The sequence below is a fragment of the Arachis duranensis genome, chromosome 6, assembly GCF_000817695.3.
Source record: "Arachis duranensis cultivar V14167 chromosome 6, aradu.V14167.gnm2.J7QH, whole genome shotgun sequence".
In the NCBI taxonomy this organism is placed as follows: domain Eukaryota; kingdom Viridiplantae; phylum Streptophyta; class Magnoliopsida; order Fabales; family Fabaceae; genus Arachis; species Arachis duranensis.
Genome location: NC_029777.3, coordinates 109297456 through 109315233, shown reverse-complemented (window position 1 = coordinate 109315233; position 17778 = coordinate 109297456). Strand labels below are relative to the sequence as shown.

Genomic DNA, 17778 nt, shown 5'->3' with positions numbered 1-17778 from the left:
TTATAACATTAATCAACTAGAAAACTATTAATTAAGTAACGAAAAAATAAAAATAATTAATTTATAATATTTAAAAAATTAATTTAATTGATAAATTTTTTTTGATACATACAAATTTAGAGAGAATAACTCATCTTATATATATAGGGTAGGGAATCTAAAATCTAATGATCTAATGTAGATTTGGCCTCTATAAATAGTTACTCTGAATGGATTGCAATCTTTGAAAGTTTGAAGACATAAGATTTAGTGTTGATTGTTGGCAGAAGAGAGCACTGCCACTTGTAATATGGTTATGTCTTATATATATAATATCACATGAATAGAAGGACGATCCACTATATATTTAGTACACATGTCTGTACAAAAAATTAATCATAAGAGTTTCAGCAATCACATGTTTGATTTTCTTGTTCCTTTTTCTCATAGTGAATAAAATAAAAGTAGAGTATATTGTTTCATTATTCATGTGCTGAAATTTGCACCTACATGTGTGGGATTGGGAGTTTTCCAGTTATTGATACATGTTTCTTTGTGTGAGTTATTAAATTTTTTTTAATTATTTTTTAATTTTATAAAAAATTAAAAATAATTTTATATTTAAATAGAAATTTATTAAATAAGCTAAAAACTAAAAAATATATTTTTTATTAAAAAATTTTATTAATTTAATGACACTCAAACAAACACATATACTAATTGATGAAAATAATTGCAGAGTTTGAATTTTACATGATGGAATAATAGTTAAGCTAGAAAATAATTATCGCTACAAATATATAATAGAAATGAAAAAGAGTTTGGATGCACAAATTTTTTTCTTAAATATCCTTATTTATTTATGTATTGTAAAATTTGAATTCAAAACTATTAAGTAAGAAAATAAGTTACTTATCATTTTGACAAATTTTAAAAGTGTTAAAATTATGCGCATTTAATTAATAAAGGGATAAATTAAACCAATAGATACACATAATTTTTTTCTAAAAAACATAATGCTTTTATAAGTTATTTAAAAAAAAATAAGAGGAACCATAAAGATAGATTAGCGGCTAATTTGTTATATATGAAAAAAAATATTGGTATTTTTGTTAAAAATAAAATTATTTTGTGTAATTTTATGTGGGTGAATTTTGCAGGTAGAAAATCAACACACATCCTGCATGTTGAACATGTATTATCATCCTGGCAATATATAGAATACGCGTTGAATATGTGTCATTTCTATATTAAAAATAATTTCTGTAGATTATCAGTAGTATAGAAATAAAAGATTAAAAAAAAACAAGAAATCTATTTAATAGAGTATCAAAATATATAGGCACATATAGTTTGAGAATAAGTAATGTTTAAAATAATTTTTTAAAGTAAAATTAATAGTCACCTGCTAAATTATGATGATTTTAACTAATAGCCACTAGCTATGAGACAGTTCTTAACATTAAACCGTCTTAAAAAAACACCTACTAAATTATGAAAATTAATTATTGGGAATAACTAATGTTTAATGAATAGAATAAATTTTTAAACTATTTAAACAAATACAGAAATATATTATTTTGAAGTGATTATTCTTAGGAACATATAGTTTTATTAAACATCTTGAAAAAAAAATCACCTAATTTAGTCCACAATTTACTTTGAATTTTTGAATTGAAAAGAAAAATCTACTTCCTCATATTCTATCCTATCAACAACATTTTTGGTTTCTTGTCCATCAAGCTGGCAAAGTTTATAGTCAAAGTTGTGGATAAAACCTCAAATCCCAAAATCCAAAAGAAAAAAAAAATGACAAATTAATTTTTGATTTTTTTTATTTGTATATATATAAGTCTTTGAGAATTTAAAAATATATTTAAATTTTTTACTTTTTCAAAATTTGAATATATCGATCCATGAATCTAATTTGTTTAATTTTAATAAAAATTATTTTACGTGTGCATTCGTATTAATCAGGTCAGTACAAATGGGAGTCACATTTGATTTTTTCGTTGAATTTGATAGACCCAAGTGAATATGAAGAATCAATATATCTAAGTTTTAAAAAAAATCAGGAACTTAAATATATTTTTGAATTCTTAAAGACTTAAATATCTGCGAATCAAAAGGTAAAAGGATGTATTTATCATTTTCTCGAAAAAATATCACACATCAAAGCTAGTTTATTAATTATCACCCTTTCACACTTATTGTTTCCCTAATGAATTATATTATAACTTGTCTAAAAAAATAATAGCATGATTAATAAAATGGGTCATTCCGTCACCTACATTTTACAAACAAATCTAAACACAATAATCTAAAAAAGTGAAATAATAAAAAGCAATATCTGATTGAAAATGTGATGCCCTACTTGATTGGTTTGCAAAAATAAAAAAGAAAAATGTTATTGAAGCTACCAATTTCTATGATGATGACCTTGGAATTTTTTTTTTTTAAAAAAAAGAGCATCATCATATTGTTTCTACCAATTAATAGAATCATAAAGATACACTTGATGATTGTAAACAAAAAATGTGGCTAAGAAATTAAGAATAGACCCTATAGTTTTATCCAAATCCAAAAAGAAAGATAATTAAAGGGACCCAAATACTTATATGCTATTAGGCACCACATCACATATAAAATTTGTGCATATCATTTATCAAACATCAACATTTTTAATTTTCCAGCTGGAGGGAGGGTTATAGTGATAAAGTTCATGAATTATTGGCCGTATCCCCTAATAACATTATTTCAATGAAATAATAAAAAGTAACAACACAAGCAATGGCTGCCACCAATAGTTGAGTTAAATTGATAGATAGAGAGACATTTTGTAATGGTGTTTTAAATGATGATCATGCTATATGAGGTATGAGATAATATTGCATGGTTGTGGTACTAGTCCAAATTAAATGGGCCTCTTTATCACTTTTTTTTTTTAATTATTATTATCTATACTATCGTGTCGGTCATGAGGTTGCACATAGCTTAGTGCAATTTCAATCCAATCAACATGGTTTTCATTTTCTTGATTATCAATTTTGCATCTAGTTGGATATTATTGTCCTTCTTTAATAAAATCCATAAATAATGTTAAATATATAATTATCCATATGTTTTTATTTAATAACATATATAAGTTGTTAGATAAATATAAAATTAAAGAATGTGCTACACCACATCCAGTAGATAGAAGCGATTATGTATAGAATTAACAGCGGTTGATAAATCCGCTAAAAGATAGTGTGCGGCTAAACCCTTAACAACGGTTATTAGTAACCGCTGCTAGATGGTAACCGTTTTTCATATTTTTAGAACAATTCTATTACGCGTACATCTTTTATAATAAATATTATTTTGATATCAGTATTTTTGTTAATAGCCAAATATACATTCTTTACATCTTATTAATAATTAAAAATAATATAAATACACAATTAATTAGTAACAATCGATAAATATAGAGTGTGATGTATAAATAGTATTTTTTATTTTAAAAAATTTAGATAAGAGAAAATATGATTTCATATGATTTGAAATACAAAAAAAATCTGTATGTAATTATCATTTAAGGTACCTAAATGAAAATATCACTTCACTTCACTTCATTAAATTCCCTTCCCAGGTCCCATTAATAATCTAGACATGTAGATAGAGGATATAACTAGAAATGGAATGTGTCATGGATGACGAAATGTTGTAGAAAAGAAATTGAACTTTGGACGGTTCATGTTTGAGTAATTATGATATGAAAGTGAAAGAAGAATTGAAGATGATAGGTTTTCATTCTCAAATACAGTAGCATGTTAATCTTTTTAATTAGTTTGATCCCACTCTCATACACTATCTTATCTTCTTTCAAGGGTTTTAGCGGCTACTCTTTAATTCCCCCAATAACAACAAAATAAGAGGCATGCATGTTTCTGCTTTACCACTTGATTAATCCAAAAGAGACAGCTACACTCCAAAGCTCAATGTTCTTAGCTTCATTCGTTAATTTAAACAATGTCGCTAAGTGAACATGAAAGATGTAAATAACATGAATAACGGGCCGTATTTTAGATTTACTAAACTATCTAAGATAAAGATTATATCTAATTAATTTAAAATTTAAATTTTAAAATTAAAATCAATTTTTTTTAACTTATTATTTATGTTGTTAAGAAAAGCATTATTTCTCTCTACTTTTTTTTAATTTAAATTTTATACTATAAACTAATACTTCCCTTGCTTCTCTGAAATTAAAGCACAGTGCCAAATTGACCAAGTTAATATACTAATATAATTACTACATTTATCAGCCAAAAATCAAACTTATATTATCTGAATATAATTAATAACAAAATTATTAATTCATTTAATGTTATTGTTTTACTATCAATTTGAATTAATTTCATATTTTCATGTTTTATTATTTTGAAGATCTCCAAAATTCTGACAGTTTTTTCAATTTTTTTTTATTGAAATGAAAAATATCAAACATATTTAGTAGGAATGTTTATGAGTTGGGTTGGGCCAAATTTAAGTAAACCTAGATTCAATCCTAAATAACTTAAATATATATTTTTGTTGCAAAAAATAACTTCGGGTCAGGTAAGGCGCTCGTAACAAAATTCAAACCTAACTTGAAAGTAATACCGAGAAAAAAAAAGTGAAAATTCGAATTCAATAAAATATGTCCTGGGTCTAGACTGAATTTTGGGGCGGAACAGATCTTGAACACCTCTAATATCTAGAATTCTAGATATTCAGAACTCTAATTCCTTTACATTTGAAACTGCCTTGATCCTAGCCATCACTATTTACCTGATTACACAATACAGGACTTTATTTTTTGATTTGGATCCTCTAAATTTTGAATTTTACTTTAAAAGATAAAATATAATTTCTCACCATTTATTTTATAGATAGGACTAATTAAAGAAAAAATATGAAAGAGAAATCATTCAAAAATAAAAAATCACATTTTATCCTCTAAAATGAGAATTTAAAATTTAGATGATTCAAAATTTTCAATTTTTTGGCTGTGTGAGGGATCTAATTCTAAATATTCAATTATTTTTTTTTTTGGACTTGAAAGACATTTTATTTTGGTATTATGGACTTGAAATAGTTAATTATTTAGAAATTAGAATGCAGGCCTTTAAAGTTGGGCTTTATTTCATCCATAACAAATTTGGGCTTTATATTACTACATTCTCTCTGGCCGAATCTCACCAATCAACTTTATATTCTCTGACTTTACACTTATTGGTCGTTTTACAACTTCCTTTAGTAAAATTAACCAATTTAGAAAAAAAATGTAATGCAAAAAAAAACAAAAAACAAAAAACAAAAAATGACCATTTATTTCGAAATAAAGTTAGTGTGTAAAGCATACATATATTTCCTGAACTGAAAATAATACTAATCCACCATTAAATCATCCATTATCACACTCTTATTTTCTTGGGAAGAAACAAAAAATAAATAAATAAATTCTTACTAAACTATATATCCTCTAAACAAATACAAGAATAAGAAACTACAACTAACCGCAATCATAAATATTAATAAACACAAAAAAATACAGAAATAATTAAAGGCTCTATTTACAAAAGCTAACAAACCATCTCCTCCAAAACTAAAGCATGCATACACATATACATACATATGAAACATTTTATCTTCGAAATTATGGTTACAAAAACCTCAAATTTTCTCCAATTACCTCTGTTTCTCTGCTTTCCTAAGAATAAGATCATGCATTGCCATTAGAAATTTTGTTACAGCCTCTTACAAAATAAATATTCTCATAGTTTCTGAGATAAAAAATTCTTCATGTTCTAAGTAGCATGAAACCAATTCTTGGCACCACCACCTGTAGAAGAAGATTTGTTTGGAACCATCTGAAACAACAATGTATAATGTCTCCATAAATAAACTCCATCCACAAAATTTTCTGACAATTCGAAATTAGTTATTCGGTATTTTTTTTAACAAAAATAGGGAGACTCCAACCCACGATTTCTTAGGCGAGTATGGAGAGACTATGCTATTTGAACTATAACTCATTAACAATTAGTTAGTTATCTGGTATTATTATTATTATTAACCGTGCTACGTTTACGCAAAAAAATAAGTCAATATATTTTTATAAAAGATCAAATATTTGAGAAGGGTATCCAATGTAATTTCACGTAATCATAGTCAATTTAACTAGAAAAAGATTATATAACTAGAATTTTGACTAGAATCTATTAACTTGTAACAAAATTATTGAACTTCAGATGAGAAAACTAGTAATAGAATTTCATTATCTCTAATGACTATCCTTGTTTTTCATTGTTTAGCATTGATTGTAAAATAAAATAAAATAAATAAAAATATTTACCTGATCATTGCCTTTTTCATCAATTGTTGAAGCTCTCTGCCTCTTGACTTTGTTTCTTTTGCTTTCCTTTTCCTCTTCCACTTGTTCATCAACAAAGTTCTGATCTGACACCTCTGCAAGAATCCAAATTATAATACATAGTTATGCTACATGCACATAAAATCTTCAGTATATTAAATCTGTTACAGTATAATTATGATCAATTAGATCAATTAGCATTTTTTACTATATCTGAATATTTATTATAAGATATTACGTCTTTATTATTTCGATTCTTTTAGCACCTATAAATACCCTGCTATATTGTATCATTCCGTATAATTAGAGTATACACAAATATTTTCTCTACTCTTTTCTCTTACCTTTCTAACAAAGTCAATGTTTTTATTAATTCTTTTCCATCTATACAAATCTAATATCTAATATTTAGTACACTAGATAAAACTTGTAGCCTCAAAAAACAAGTGAATGTGTAACCAAATTCGTCTCCTTCTAAAGCCAACACTAAAAGATCACATTCGAAACCAACATTGGATTGGTCGAGATATGGCCCGCGAATGAAGCGGACTTAAACAGTCCAGCTCATTTAACTCACAGACTTAAGGGGCCGGGTCTAAATGGACCGGGCTAACCCATTTGACGGCCCTAGAACTCATCTCCTTCCGAGTGATTTCAAAATCGAGGCCGTTGCAGTTCCTCGAGCTAGATTAGTGAATAATAGCAAAAGAACTGAGTGTTACCTGTATCACTAGAAAGCATGTCTTCATGGCAGATATGATGAGACAAATGAAGATGCTGCTGCCTTGGTATAACAGAGGAATCTCCATGATTCTTCCTTTGATGGATTAAACCAACAACTTTGTTTGTTGAAGTAACACTTTCTTGAAGGGATGGAACTGCACCTCTCTGTTTGCTTTGACATCTGTAGTGCTGAATCCATGGATTTGATGTTAAATCATGGCATTGATGATGATTATTATTGTTGTTATTCCTAATCAAATGTGGATTCTCCCTCTCAAAATTTATCTTTTGCCAGCATCCACGTTGAAGAACCTTGAACTGTGATTATATTCAAACAGAAATTTGTTACACATTATTTAAGAAAAATCAATGGTTACTTAGAACTTAATTAATTAATTAATTAATTATATTTACCTATGAATTTTTTTTATCCTTTCTTTAACAAATTCAATCATGGATAAATTTTGTGTTGATAATTATTCTCTCTATAACTCTAAAACTTGGTTAAAAATGACATATTGTATCAAAAATTATCTTTACATATGTACAAAATATACGCCTTCTTTTTATGTATAAAAATTAAATTCGCTCACTTCTTATTAATCCTTTAATATCAAAAGTGAGAGCTGTATACAAAAGTGATGCATATAACGTTTATGAGTATGTATACAATATAAGAAAATATATATAGAGAAACTCTTGGGGTCAAGACTTTTAGTATTTTTTATTAGCACAAACATTAAATTATCTTAATAAATAAATTTTACTAATTCATGCGTGTAAATTCTAAAAAATATCCGTGTAAAGTGTATTGATTCATATATATAAAATTTTAGTAAATATAAGTACAAATTATATGCTTTTGTGTGCAAAACATATGTTAAATATGGGTATAAATTATTACTAGCCAAATACTAGTTAAAATAATAATATTTACTGGTGGTCATGTAACATTATTCGTATATATTTACAAGAGTTATGCTACGTGTACACCAAAATCAGCTACCAAAGTTAACCACCAGTATAAAATACATGTTAGAATATAAATACACATTAAAAATAAATTAAATCACACATGTATTTATACACAAATATATTGGTAGCTGATTTTAGTAGCTAATTTTAGTGTACAAATAGTATTTTTGTATTTTACAATGAAGCAAAATTAATATCTATTTTCTTTAGAGAGAAATTGAAGAAAAAGGGATAACCTGGCCAGAAGTGGAAGGAGGATTATGGTTAGAAGGTGGTTTTCTTGGAATGTGCTTAGAATCATATAACTGATTAACAAAAGATGCTTCTATTGATTTCAGATACATGCTGTGTTTCTCATCTGTCCACTCTGTTGTCTTCATTGTTTCTGTTTCCCTAACACCTTCCTACATAATCAAAATCCAAAAACAAACGACATAAAATCAGATTCATAGGATATGTAGAACATAAAAAAGAAAAACGTTGTTACATCTTAGTATGTTACATTCACAATGCCAAGAGAGATAGATTTTAAATTTTAGTAACAAAACTTAAATAACAGAATTAATATATTAAAAATCTCTCCCCCCAAAAAAACCATACATTAGTAATAAAATATTTAAGAACATGAAGTCCAGACAATCTTCTCAGAGATTTCAATGTTTATTATATTCTCTGACCGGAAAAAAAAAAGTAATGGCATAAATAGAATATTCTTTATCCTAGCTAGCTTAGATCAAACGAAACATGGATGATTCACTTCAGTTCAATTAAAATATCTACCAACAGTTAATATCAGCAACCAACCGTTACCGTCACTACCATAAAATCTTTTTTATATAATAATAATAATAATATATTTACAGCGTAAAATATTTTTTCCTTCCTCTGAATTTTCACCTTTTTTCAATTCATAACAAATAAAAATATATTATTTGTTAAAAATTTATATACAATTATTTTAATATAAAATTAATAGCTAAAAAATATTTAACTAAATTATTATTTAATTATAAAGATAATTATATGCGAGTTTTTATAATTATATTGGCAATAGTTAATTATATGAACTAAAATAATATGATGATATTTAAGCAAACTAAATTAATAAGCGTTAGGAATAGAAAGAACGGAGAAGAGAGAAATTTAAACATGAGTATACCTGCATATGCATAGGGTGGTGGCGGCGTGATGACGACTCGGTGGGTGAACTCGCCCGAGTTAGAAGATCTTCTCCTCTTGCGTTGAAATGATTATTATTGTTCATCTGACGATGGAAACTGAAATCATGCGGTGTGAAGAAAAGAAGAGAATGAATAATAACATGAATACGAATATGAAGAAGAAAAGGAAGAGAAAGAAAGTAAGAAGAAGGAGAAGAAAAGAGGCGGTGTTGGTGAGAGAATAGAAAAGAAAAGGAAAAGAGAAAAGAAAGCACAGTTGTCAGCACTTTTACACGTGTCATGGGACCATGTCATGGCCACGTCACCGTCCTTGCTTCGTTGCCAAGACTCATAGGACAGATATTTTTCATTCCCACCATCCAAAATATCTCTCTCTCTTTCTCTATGTTATCCTCATCCCCTTATTATATACACCTTATCTTATAATTTAATTCACGTTAATAATATTTTAATTTAATATCATGCTAGATATTTATCAACTTTTGCAAATTGCAATGCTACAAGTGGTTCTCTATACACTTTTTATATATATAAAAAATTCGTCAAAATTCAACTGGTCATAAGTTAGGTCTTTATTCTATCCTAGATTATTAGGAATTGTTATAATTTTTTTTATAAATTATCCTCTAAGATTTAATTTTTAGTAGTATTTGAGAGAGAGTTCATTTTAAAAAAATTTACATTAAAAAAATAGCAGTATATATTCTTAATTTATGTTGGTCAAAAATTTTATTGTAAAGTTTTAATCAAAAGTAAAACCTCCTACAAAATATCTGAAGAACTGCACTTTTAAAATCTGTCAGCCGTATTCCTGTCTTCATAACATGCTCTAGATATTTTATTGGTTCACCTTTTACAGTTTATTTCTAGAAACTTCATTCTTTGGGAATGGCAAGTGATTCTCTTTTAATTTTAAATAAAATTATTATTTATATACTATATGTATAGTTTAATTTATTTTTAATATATATTTATATTTTAATATATATTATATATTAGTGACTGATTTTAGTGTATATATAGCATAACTCAATTTTAAATACACCTGAAAACTTTTTTTTTTCATTTTTTGAGGGCTTCCTTTTTTTTCCAATTTCTTTCCATTATTTTGCAAAAGTTGAAGAATATATTCACGTTGCAAAAAGTGATTCTGTTTTATTTTATTTAATATATTTTCAGATACGAATTCAGATCATGTGAATGATATGTACAGCAAGTAATAAAATAAGTAGCTAAATATCATGGCTATTGGTTCATGAATGTGATGATAACGTTTTTAACGGCATTGAGAGTGGAGCACAACAGTCTGATTAATTTTCCACTTAAGTCAACCCATTAATTTGTTAATTGATACATGGCCAGAAAATAAAAAGAAAATGTGACAGAGATAGTAGCTATGGTAGATAAGAACTGACTAGTCCAATTGCTAATGTGAAATTATTTTATTATTAGACTTATAGGTAAATGTTTTTTAACTATATTATGTGTACATACAAAACCAATTTATAAATCAATTATTAGCGTGTGTATATATATATATATATATTAAAATACACAATATATATATATATATATATTAAACAATATCTATTTATATATGAATACATAATAATTTATGTGTATGAAATTAAAAATTAAATGACATTGTTTGAGGTTAATTTTTTTTATTATGAAAATAGAAGTAGTGATATACCTTAACATTATAATGTTTTTAATTTTTTAAAACTGTGAAAAGTACACAAATTGAAAGGTCTGATTTTTTGTATTTAAAATTTTTTAATTTTCTTTTAACACAAAACGGATAGTTCGATTTGTGTACCTCTCACAAATTGGACGGTCTAATTTCTGTACCTCTACAAATTAGACGATCCGATTTCTATACCTCTAATAAATCGAACGGTTCAATTTTTTCTTCTCTAATTAAACGATTTCACATTTGAATATAACACCCCAACAATTCACATTTTAAAAAAATAACAATACTATTCCAATATTAAAAATAAAAAGTTCATTGTTTGACAAAGAATAAAGTATAAAAAACACATCGAATTCTGTCAAATAATGTAATTTCTGACTTCATTGACTGCTAAAACAGATAAAGGTGTCATTTCTTTGAGTCTAGATTTGCATGATAAATTGATAATTGTCGGCACTGGTGAGATGGCGGAAATAGAAAAATATACTAACAGACTAATTTGATCAAACGCGAGATTAAATTGAATAACAAATCAAAACTAAAAAAGAAAAAAAAATCATGATAAAATACACGACATATCATGCTCTTTATCCATTCTTCTACCATCTGTGGACCCTGATGCTGCTTCATCTATTTTGGTTTACTTTAACATTTTTGTTTTTTTTTAGGTTATAATAATTATCAGAAAGTACAGTATGAAATAGAAAGGTGATGATATATGATCAAGTGCAACGCATTCGGTGCTCTTTGATGCAGCACTGCACTCAAGGCATGCAACCGACCGACCAAGGTCCTTTGAATTCATTTGAGAAATTATTGCGTGTGTGAATACATTCGTGATGGCAAAGATGGTGATATTTCATCTTTCATGATTTGGATGTGTGTGCAAAGAACTAGCCGAAAGTACTCCTCCAATAATGTGGAGGATAATCCAATAGTTAAATGGTTTACATATAAATAAATTCAAGGCCAAAACAGAAAATTTAAAGATAATGTTATTTTTCAAAAAAAATTTCCTTTTCATAATCTCTTAACACTATTTTTAATAATTATTAAGCCCTGAAAACGATAACTCACATAAAAATAATCAAAATAATCTTTATGTAGAAATATTATTTCGAGCAGTCAAACACCATTAGATTATCAATTTGACTATAACATGTATCCACGTATCAATTATTATCTTTACATAAAAACTATTTTTATCATTCGAATTAAGTAAAAAATATATTGTCATACTTTCATCTTATTTAGTAATATCAGCATCATCATCATAAGTTAATTAAAACCTCGACCCCACAGACATGTGATAATATATGATTTAATCTGACATTGTACACACAACTACGAAGATACTCATTTAAACTCCCATGCCATTCATTCATTCCATTCCATGTGACTATTAATTATGTTTGTACCTATATATAACCCAAGGAAAAAGAACAGATTTGCTTTATTTCTTTCAAAAAAAGTAATACTAGAATTCCCCAAAAACCATGATCATAACAGTAGTAGCCTGTGATTTAAGATACTAGTTAAAAAAATAAAAATTGCTTTGAGAAATTGGGTCAGGAAATTTGTGTACAACAAAAATAATGGGAGCCAAAATTTTTTCATCACTGAACACTGAAGAGCATAAGTGAAACTGAATATGTATATAGGATTATATATACGAACAGCACAGCTTTGACTTGGTGTCACAATATATGGAATCATCATTTTGGGTTTTTGACAGTGCAGAAAGCAGTAGTAGTAGAAGTGAGCCGCAAGGTACTAAAGTCCACCATGAATGAGTGATGAATCCAATCCATGATCTTACCGTATTTACTGACTGCAGTATTTGGCTGTAATGAGTTAAGAACATGCATGCTTGCTAACATTCAATCACTCTATAATCTTCAAATTGACAAGCATAAAGAATAGCATACAGGATCAAATCCAGTACATTAAACATGCAAGGGTTTTCATTCAAGTTTATGGCTTCTGCTCAGTTTCTGGGATGACGGTATCTTGCAAATCAATCCTACCTGCATAACCATAGTGTGTTATAGAGCCTGGTTGAACCTTCTTCACCAGATTAAATATTCTTTGCATATATGTGTACAATTTAACGAGTGTTCCTAAATATAGAGTATCAATTTTGTACATATTAAATAACATCTCTAACCCAATTATGAGAATCAAACAATTTTCATGAACCATGTTCCCCAAAACTTTAATTATCAGGTAGGCACATGCATGGTTTCTAACCCTCATGCATTTTTTAAAAATCCTTTTTGAGCTTGAAACAGACAATACAAGTGTACCTAATCTTGCGTTGAAATTTAATTTTTCTTTTGGAGAATTAGAGGTGGCAAGAATCAAATGTAGACATTTTAGCCATAAAAGTTATAATATCAAGACCATGTTATGTACTATATGTCTCCCGTAAGCCTATGCTATTAGTTAGGAACACATCGATAGTTTTATATTCGATACAATATGGTTAAGGCGCAGATCAAGCTATGCAAATAAGTGCTCTTGTGCAATATTTATTTTCTCGAAGTATTTCTTCTCAAAAAGGTCGTAAACGTGTAAGTTAATTTGCTCCATCCATATGAGAACCAGAAGAAAGACTGTGCATATGTCTTTAGAGTGCATCTAGCTAGGCAGTAGATATAACTGAGCATACCTAACAAGGATATCAATGATGGGGCATTTGATGATCCATTTACTTTAACGTCTGCACCTGAAACCATTAATTTAATTTTTGTTAGTTTAAAATGACACTAGTTCAATGAAAATATCTTCATTTATGGCTAAAAATTAGAGGTGGAATGTTAAAATATTTAGACCAAACTAACTTATGTGTACTTATCAAAGTAACTTTATCATAACTTTATGTGCCACTGTTATCTCTCAAGTTTTGGTAGTAAAATAATATAGTATCATCAGAAGGTATCTGCATGAACTACACCAACTTTCTTAATTCATGTAAACTTAAGCCTAGGAAACCACCAAATAGAACAGCATAAGTCCATATTATAATCTTACAATGCAAAGGTATCAAGCATAATAATTTGTATACCTGAATTTTCAAGTGATTTAAGAATGTCTGATTTCTTAAAAGTATATCCTATGAAATTGGTGTCTTTGGATGTCAACATCTGCAAGTATGTCAAAAACATAAGTAAAATATCTATAAGAAATGATAAAACCAAAAGGATCTTACTGAGGATTTCAATAAAGTATAAGCCACAGCAGAAGTGGTTACCTTTCGCCAAGGTCCTACAGTTGCAGTTACAGATGGTGGACCTTCTATCTGCCAATGGAAAAAAATAAACATAGTTTAGATGTTCTTCTGAAGTAAGAAAACCGAAGGAGCAAATCAAATTCTGTACTTGAAACTATTAATAAATGACAGTTTTAGAAATATTGTCACTGATTCCATGTCTGCAAATAATAACAAATTTGAAAGGGTAATACATCTGGAAAGATAAAAAATCCACACCTAAAAGAGTGAGGAAAAAGTGTTACCCTAAGAAAATAAATGAATAATCATTTTAGCTAGCATTTAACTTGTCTCTTTGAACATTTGCAAAATGCTCACAGCACAACTTCAAATAATTTGTTTATAATTTGTCCCTACCCATTTATATCAATATCTAAAGAATCTAAATCATTATAGATGAAACAGAAAATTAGGCAAATGTGATTGTTAAATATAAAACCATTTATGAATATGAACTTCTACCAAATCACTTAAATTGTGAGGAAAGCTAATCCTTTACATGGTCTCTACCATTAGAATATTATCTTAACACTGCCTATCAACATTTCATATACTTTGTTGAAATGTTCGGTAAAAAGAAAATGATTTTAGAGCCAGCAACGAATTATATTATACAACAATTTAAATAATTTCCTATGCATAAATTTTTATCACTTACATCAGGAAACTTCTCAAAATTTTGCGTATCCAAGTCTCCAGTAACTGTAGGTCTAAATGCAGCCTCTGATTCATAAAGCAGATCCCACTGAACACTCTTGAACCATGGATGAGCCTAAAATATTCATCATTATGTAAGCAGGGGGCGTGAGCAAATTAATAATATCTAGAAATTTCTGGGTGCATAACAAGCAACTTTCTAAATGTTTCACTGAGTAATCATCATGCCCCAAATAAGTGGTTAGAAACTAAGTAATCAAAATAAGGAATATAGTTTAAGAAGCGTACTACCAAAATATTATACTGATAGGGATATAGTTAAAAGAATATTTACCTTTATTTCTTCTATTCCTCTGGTTCCTAGTCTAGTGTCAACATCACATAGTAAGCGACATATGAGATCCTTAGCTTCAGCTGATATCTTGGGTTCTTCAGGGAATTTCAGGCATGTTCTCCAGTTAACAATCTGCCACAATACAAAATCTCCAGGTTGTTATGAACAGATACAAGATATGAATAGTGTAACAAATTAAATGAACCATAATACCTTTCGGCAGGCCATCCTTGGATCATCAGAACAGAAGGGAGGATACCCAATAAGCATCTCATACATGATTGCCCCAAGAGACCACCAGTCACATTCCATTCCATATCCCTTCTTGAGCAAAACTTCAGGTGCCATATAATCAAGAGTTCCAACCGTTGAATATGCCTAAGAAAGTGTAAAAGTTGCTAATGGTTGACAGGCTATATATTTATATATAAAAATTAAAAAAACAATTTAGTCATTGCTTCATAGTTCTTATACTTGGATTATTTGCTTGTTAAACCAACAATACAAACTAGAGAACTTAAAATGTGTGTGTGTTTTGGGTGGGGAAGGTGTACCAATGTTCGCCGATTACGTTTCCACTGCTGTAATTGTTCCTTAGGCATCAACCAAGGGGACGCAGAGTATCCATCAGTTTCACTAGTTGATTCTTGACTGGTAAAATCTTCATTTTCCAATATACTTGAATACTTATCATCAAGAGGCTTACATAATCCAAAGTCCGAAAGCTTCAAATGGCCATTTTTATCCAGTATCAGGTTATCTGGTTTTATATCCCTACAAGAAGAATACATTAGACTAAGCACAAATTTTGTTTCCAAAACATATTATCCTAAACTTGGACAGTTTGACAATAGCCATACCTGTGGACATAGTTGTACTGATGTATTGAGTGAATAGCAAGAATGCTTTCAGCAATGTAGAAACGAGCAACATCCTCAGAAAGAATATCTTCTCTCATCAACAATGTCATAATGTCACCACCAGGTAAATATTCCATGATGAGATATAAGAAATCTGCATCTTGGAATGAATAATGGAGTTTTACTATGCATCTACTGTCAACCTCTGCCAGCAAGTTCCTCTCTGATCGAACATGTTCAACCTAAATTTGAACGGAAATGGTGAGAAACAAGGCGTATAAATTGATTCCAAAGGTCCAATGAACTTTAACAAGTAATGACAATATTCTATCTACTTGCACTGATTTTTCTTTTTCTAAAAAGAAAGGACATCCGACACACAAAGCACAACCTCAAATGAATAATATATTCCAAGTACCAACACTGATATCTTATATAAATTTGGATTTGGATTTATGTAGCATTATTGGTAAGGCTTCTAAAACTCTGCCGGAGGAAATCATGAAAAAAGGATTGATGATTTATGAATTTTACTTCGTTACTGCAATACCTGTCCGCGGCTAAGCATTTCTGACTTCTTTAACTTCTTCATGGCAAAAACCTCTCCTGTACCTTTAGCACGACATAGCCTCACCTACATTTTTCAAAGAAAGTTAAGAACATAATATAAAGGAGCTAGATTTATAACAAGAGATTAAATTTGATGCATTTGTACTGTCGACAAATCATATTCATTATTCAATCTCCTTTTGAGACAATTATTATTAGAGTCAAACACTTCTATTAAATGGTAAAGCATGATTGGATGACTGCAAAAATCTTTAACTGGAAACGAAACAAAATTAAGTCATCCTAACAAATTATTAGATACTATATATGAAGGAATCTAAAGTTTATAATATAACATAATCTAAAATATTTATTATGTACCTCACCAAAAGCACCTTTACCAATTACGGTTAATTGCTCAAAATCATCAATTCCAACTTTACGTCTCTGAAGCCTCATATATTCTGTTTCTCTCCTCTCCAAATTCCTCATCATCTCCTCCCGCTCTTCAACCGATATTTGAGCTTCCTGCACTTTCCTCTGTAGCTCTCTACGTCTGAAAACACACCAATAATAAGCAATTAAGATCAATACTTCTTTTTTCCCTCCTTCTTCAGTTTAGGCAATTAGTGACGAGAATTCTGTCCTATGAAGTAAAATTCACTAAAGTCACTGCACCAATCAACCACTTCCAAGTAACTCTTTCTATATACAAATGAAGCAGATGTTTTTGAAAGGAGCGATTAAATAGATGACATCAAGATTTTTAATTCACAAATAAATATGTTTAAGAAAAAAAAGGAAAAAACTAGTGCAGCATCAAATTTATTCTATTCTAAATTTCTAACAGCTTTTCTTTTCTCGTAAGACTAAACTCAATAAATTGATTAATTAATAGAATAAATACAGTTTGAGTTTAAAGGCGTCATCATCACAAAATGCTAATTAAAGCGAAACAGCACTTTTTATTTATTTATTTATTTCTGTCTAAAACATTGCATATGATAATCAAAATAACAGTTACATTAAGCTAAGCACATTAAGCTAAGCTAAGCACATTTGAGAATTGAGATTACATTAAGCTAAGCACCAAATCAAATGCAAAACAATTGCGATCATTGCTGCACTCGCGCTACGACAATTGCAAAACCAACAG

The 17778-nt window shown here is 28.6% G+C and overlaps 2 protein-coding genes across 2 annotated transcripts; both read right to left on the bottom strand.

Annotated features, from left to right (window-relative positions):
• Positions 1 to 5516: 5516 nt before the first annotated feature.
• Positions 5517 to 9427, bottom strand: LOC107495802 (cold-regulated protein 27). The gene is made up of 5 exons (XM_016116988.3): positions 9234 to 9427; positions 8311 to 8478; positions 7099 to 7417; positions 6359 to 6471; positions 5517 to 5873 (listed from the first exon to the last, which is right to left on the bottom strand). The coding sequence occupies exons 1-5, from the start codon at positions 9336 to 9338 to the stop codon at positions 5811 to 5813; spliced, it is 768 nt and encodes a 255-aa protein (XP_015972474.3). The 5' UTR covers positions 9339 to 9427; the 3' UTR covers positions 5517 to 5810.
• Positions 9428 to 12587: 3160 nt separating this feature from the next.
• Positions 12588 to 17178, bottom strand: LOC107495800 (uncharacterized; the record flags this gene model as incomplete). The annotated part of the gene is given in 11 exon segments (XM_016116985.3): positions 12588 to 12978; positions 13623 to 13679; positions 14019 to 14097; positions 14205 to 14252; positions 14881 to 14994; positions 15214 to 15345; positions 15427 to 15591; positions 15768 to 15987; positions 16074 to 16315; positions 16624 to 16707; positions 17004 to 17178. Coding segments are annotated over 11 exon segments (1369 nt in total), but the record flags the coding sequence as incomplete, so codon positions are not given.
• Positions 17179 to 17778: the final 600 nt, after the last annotated feature.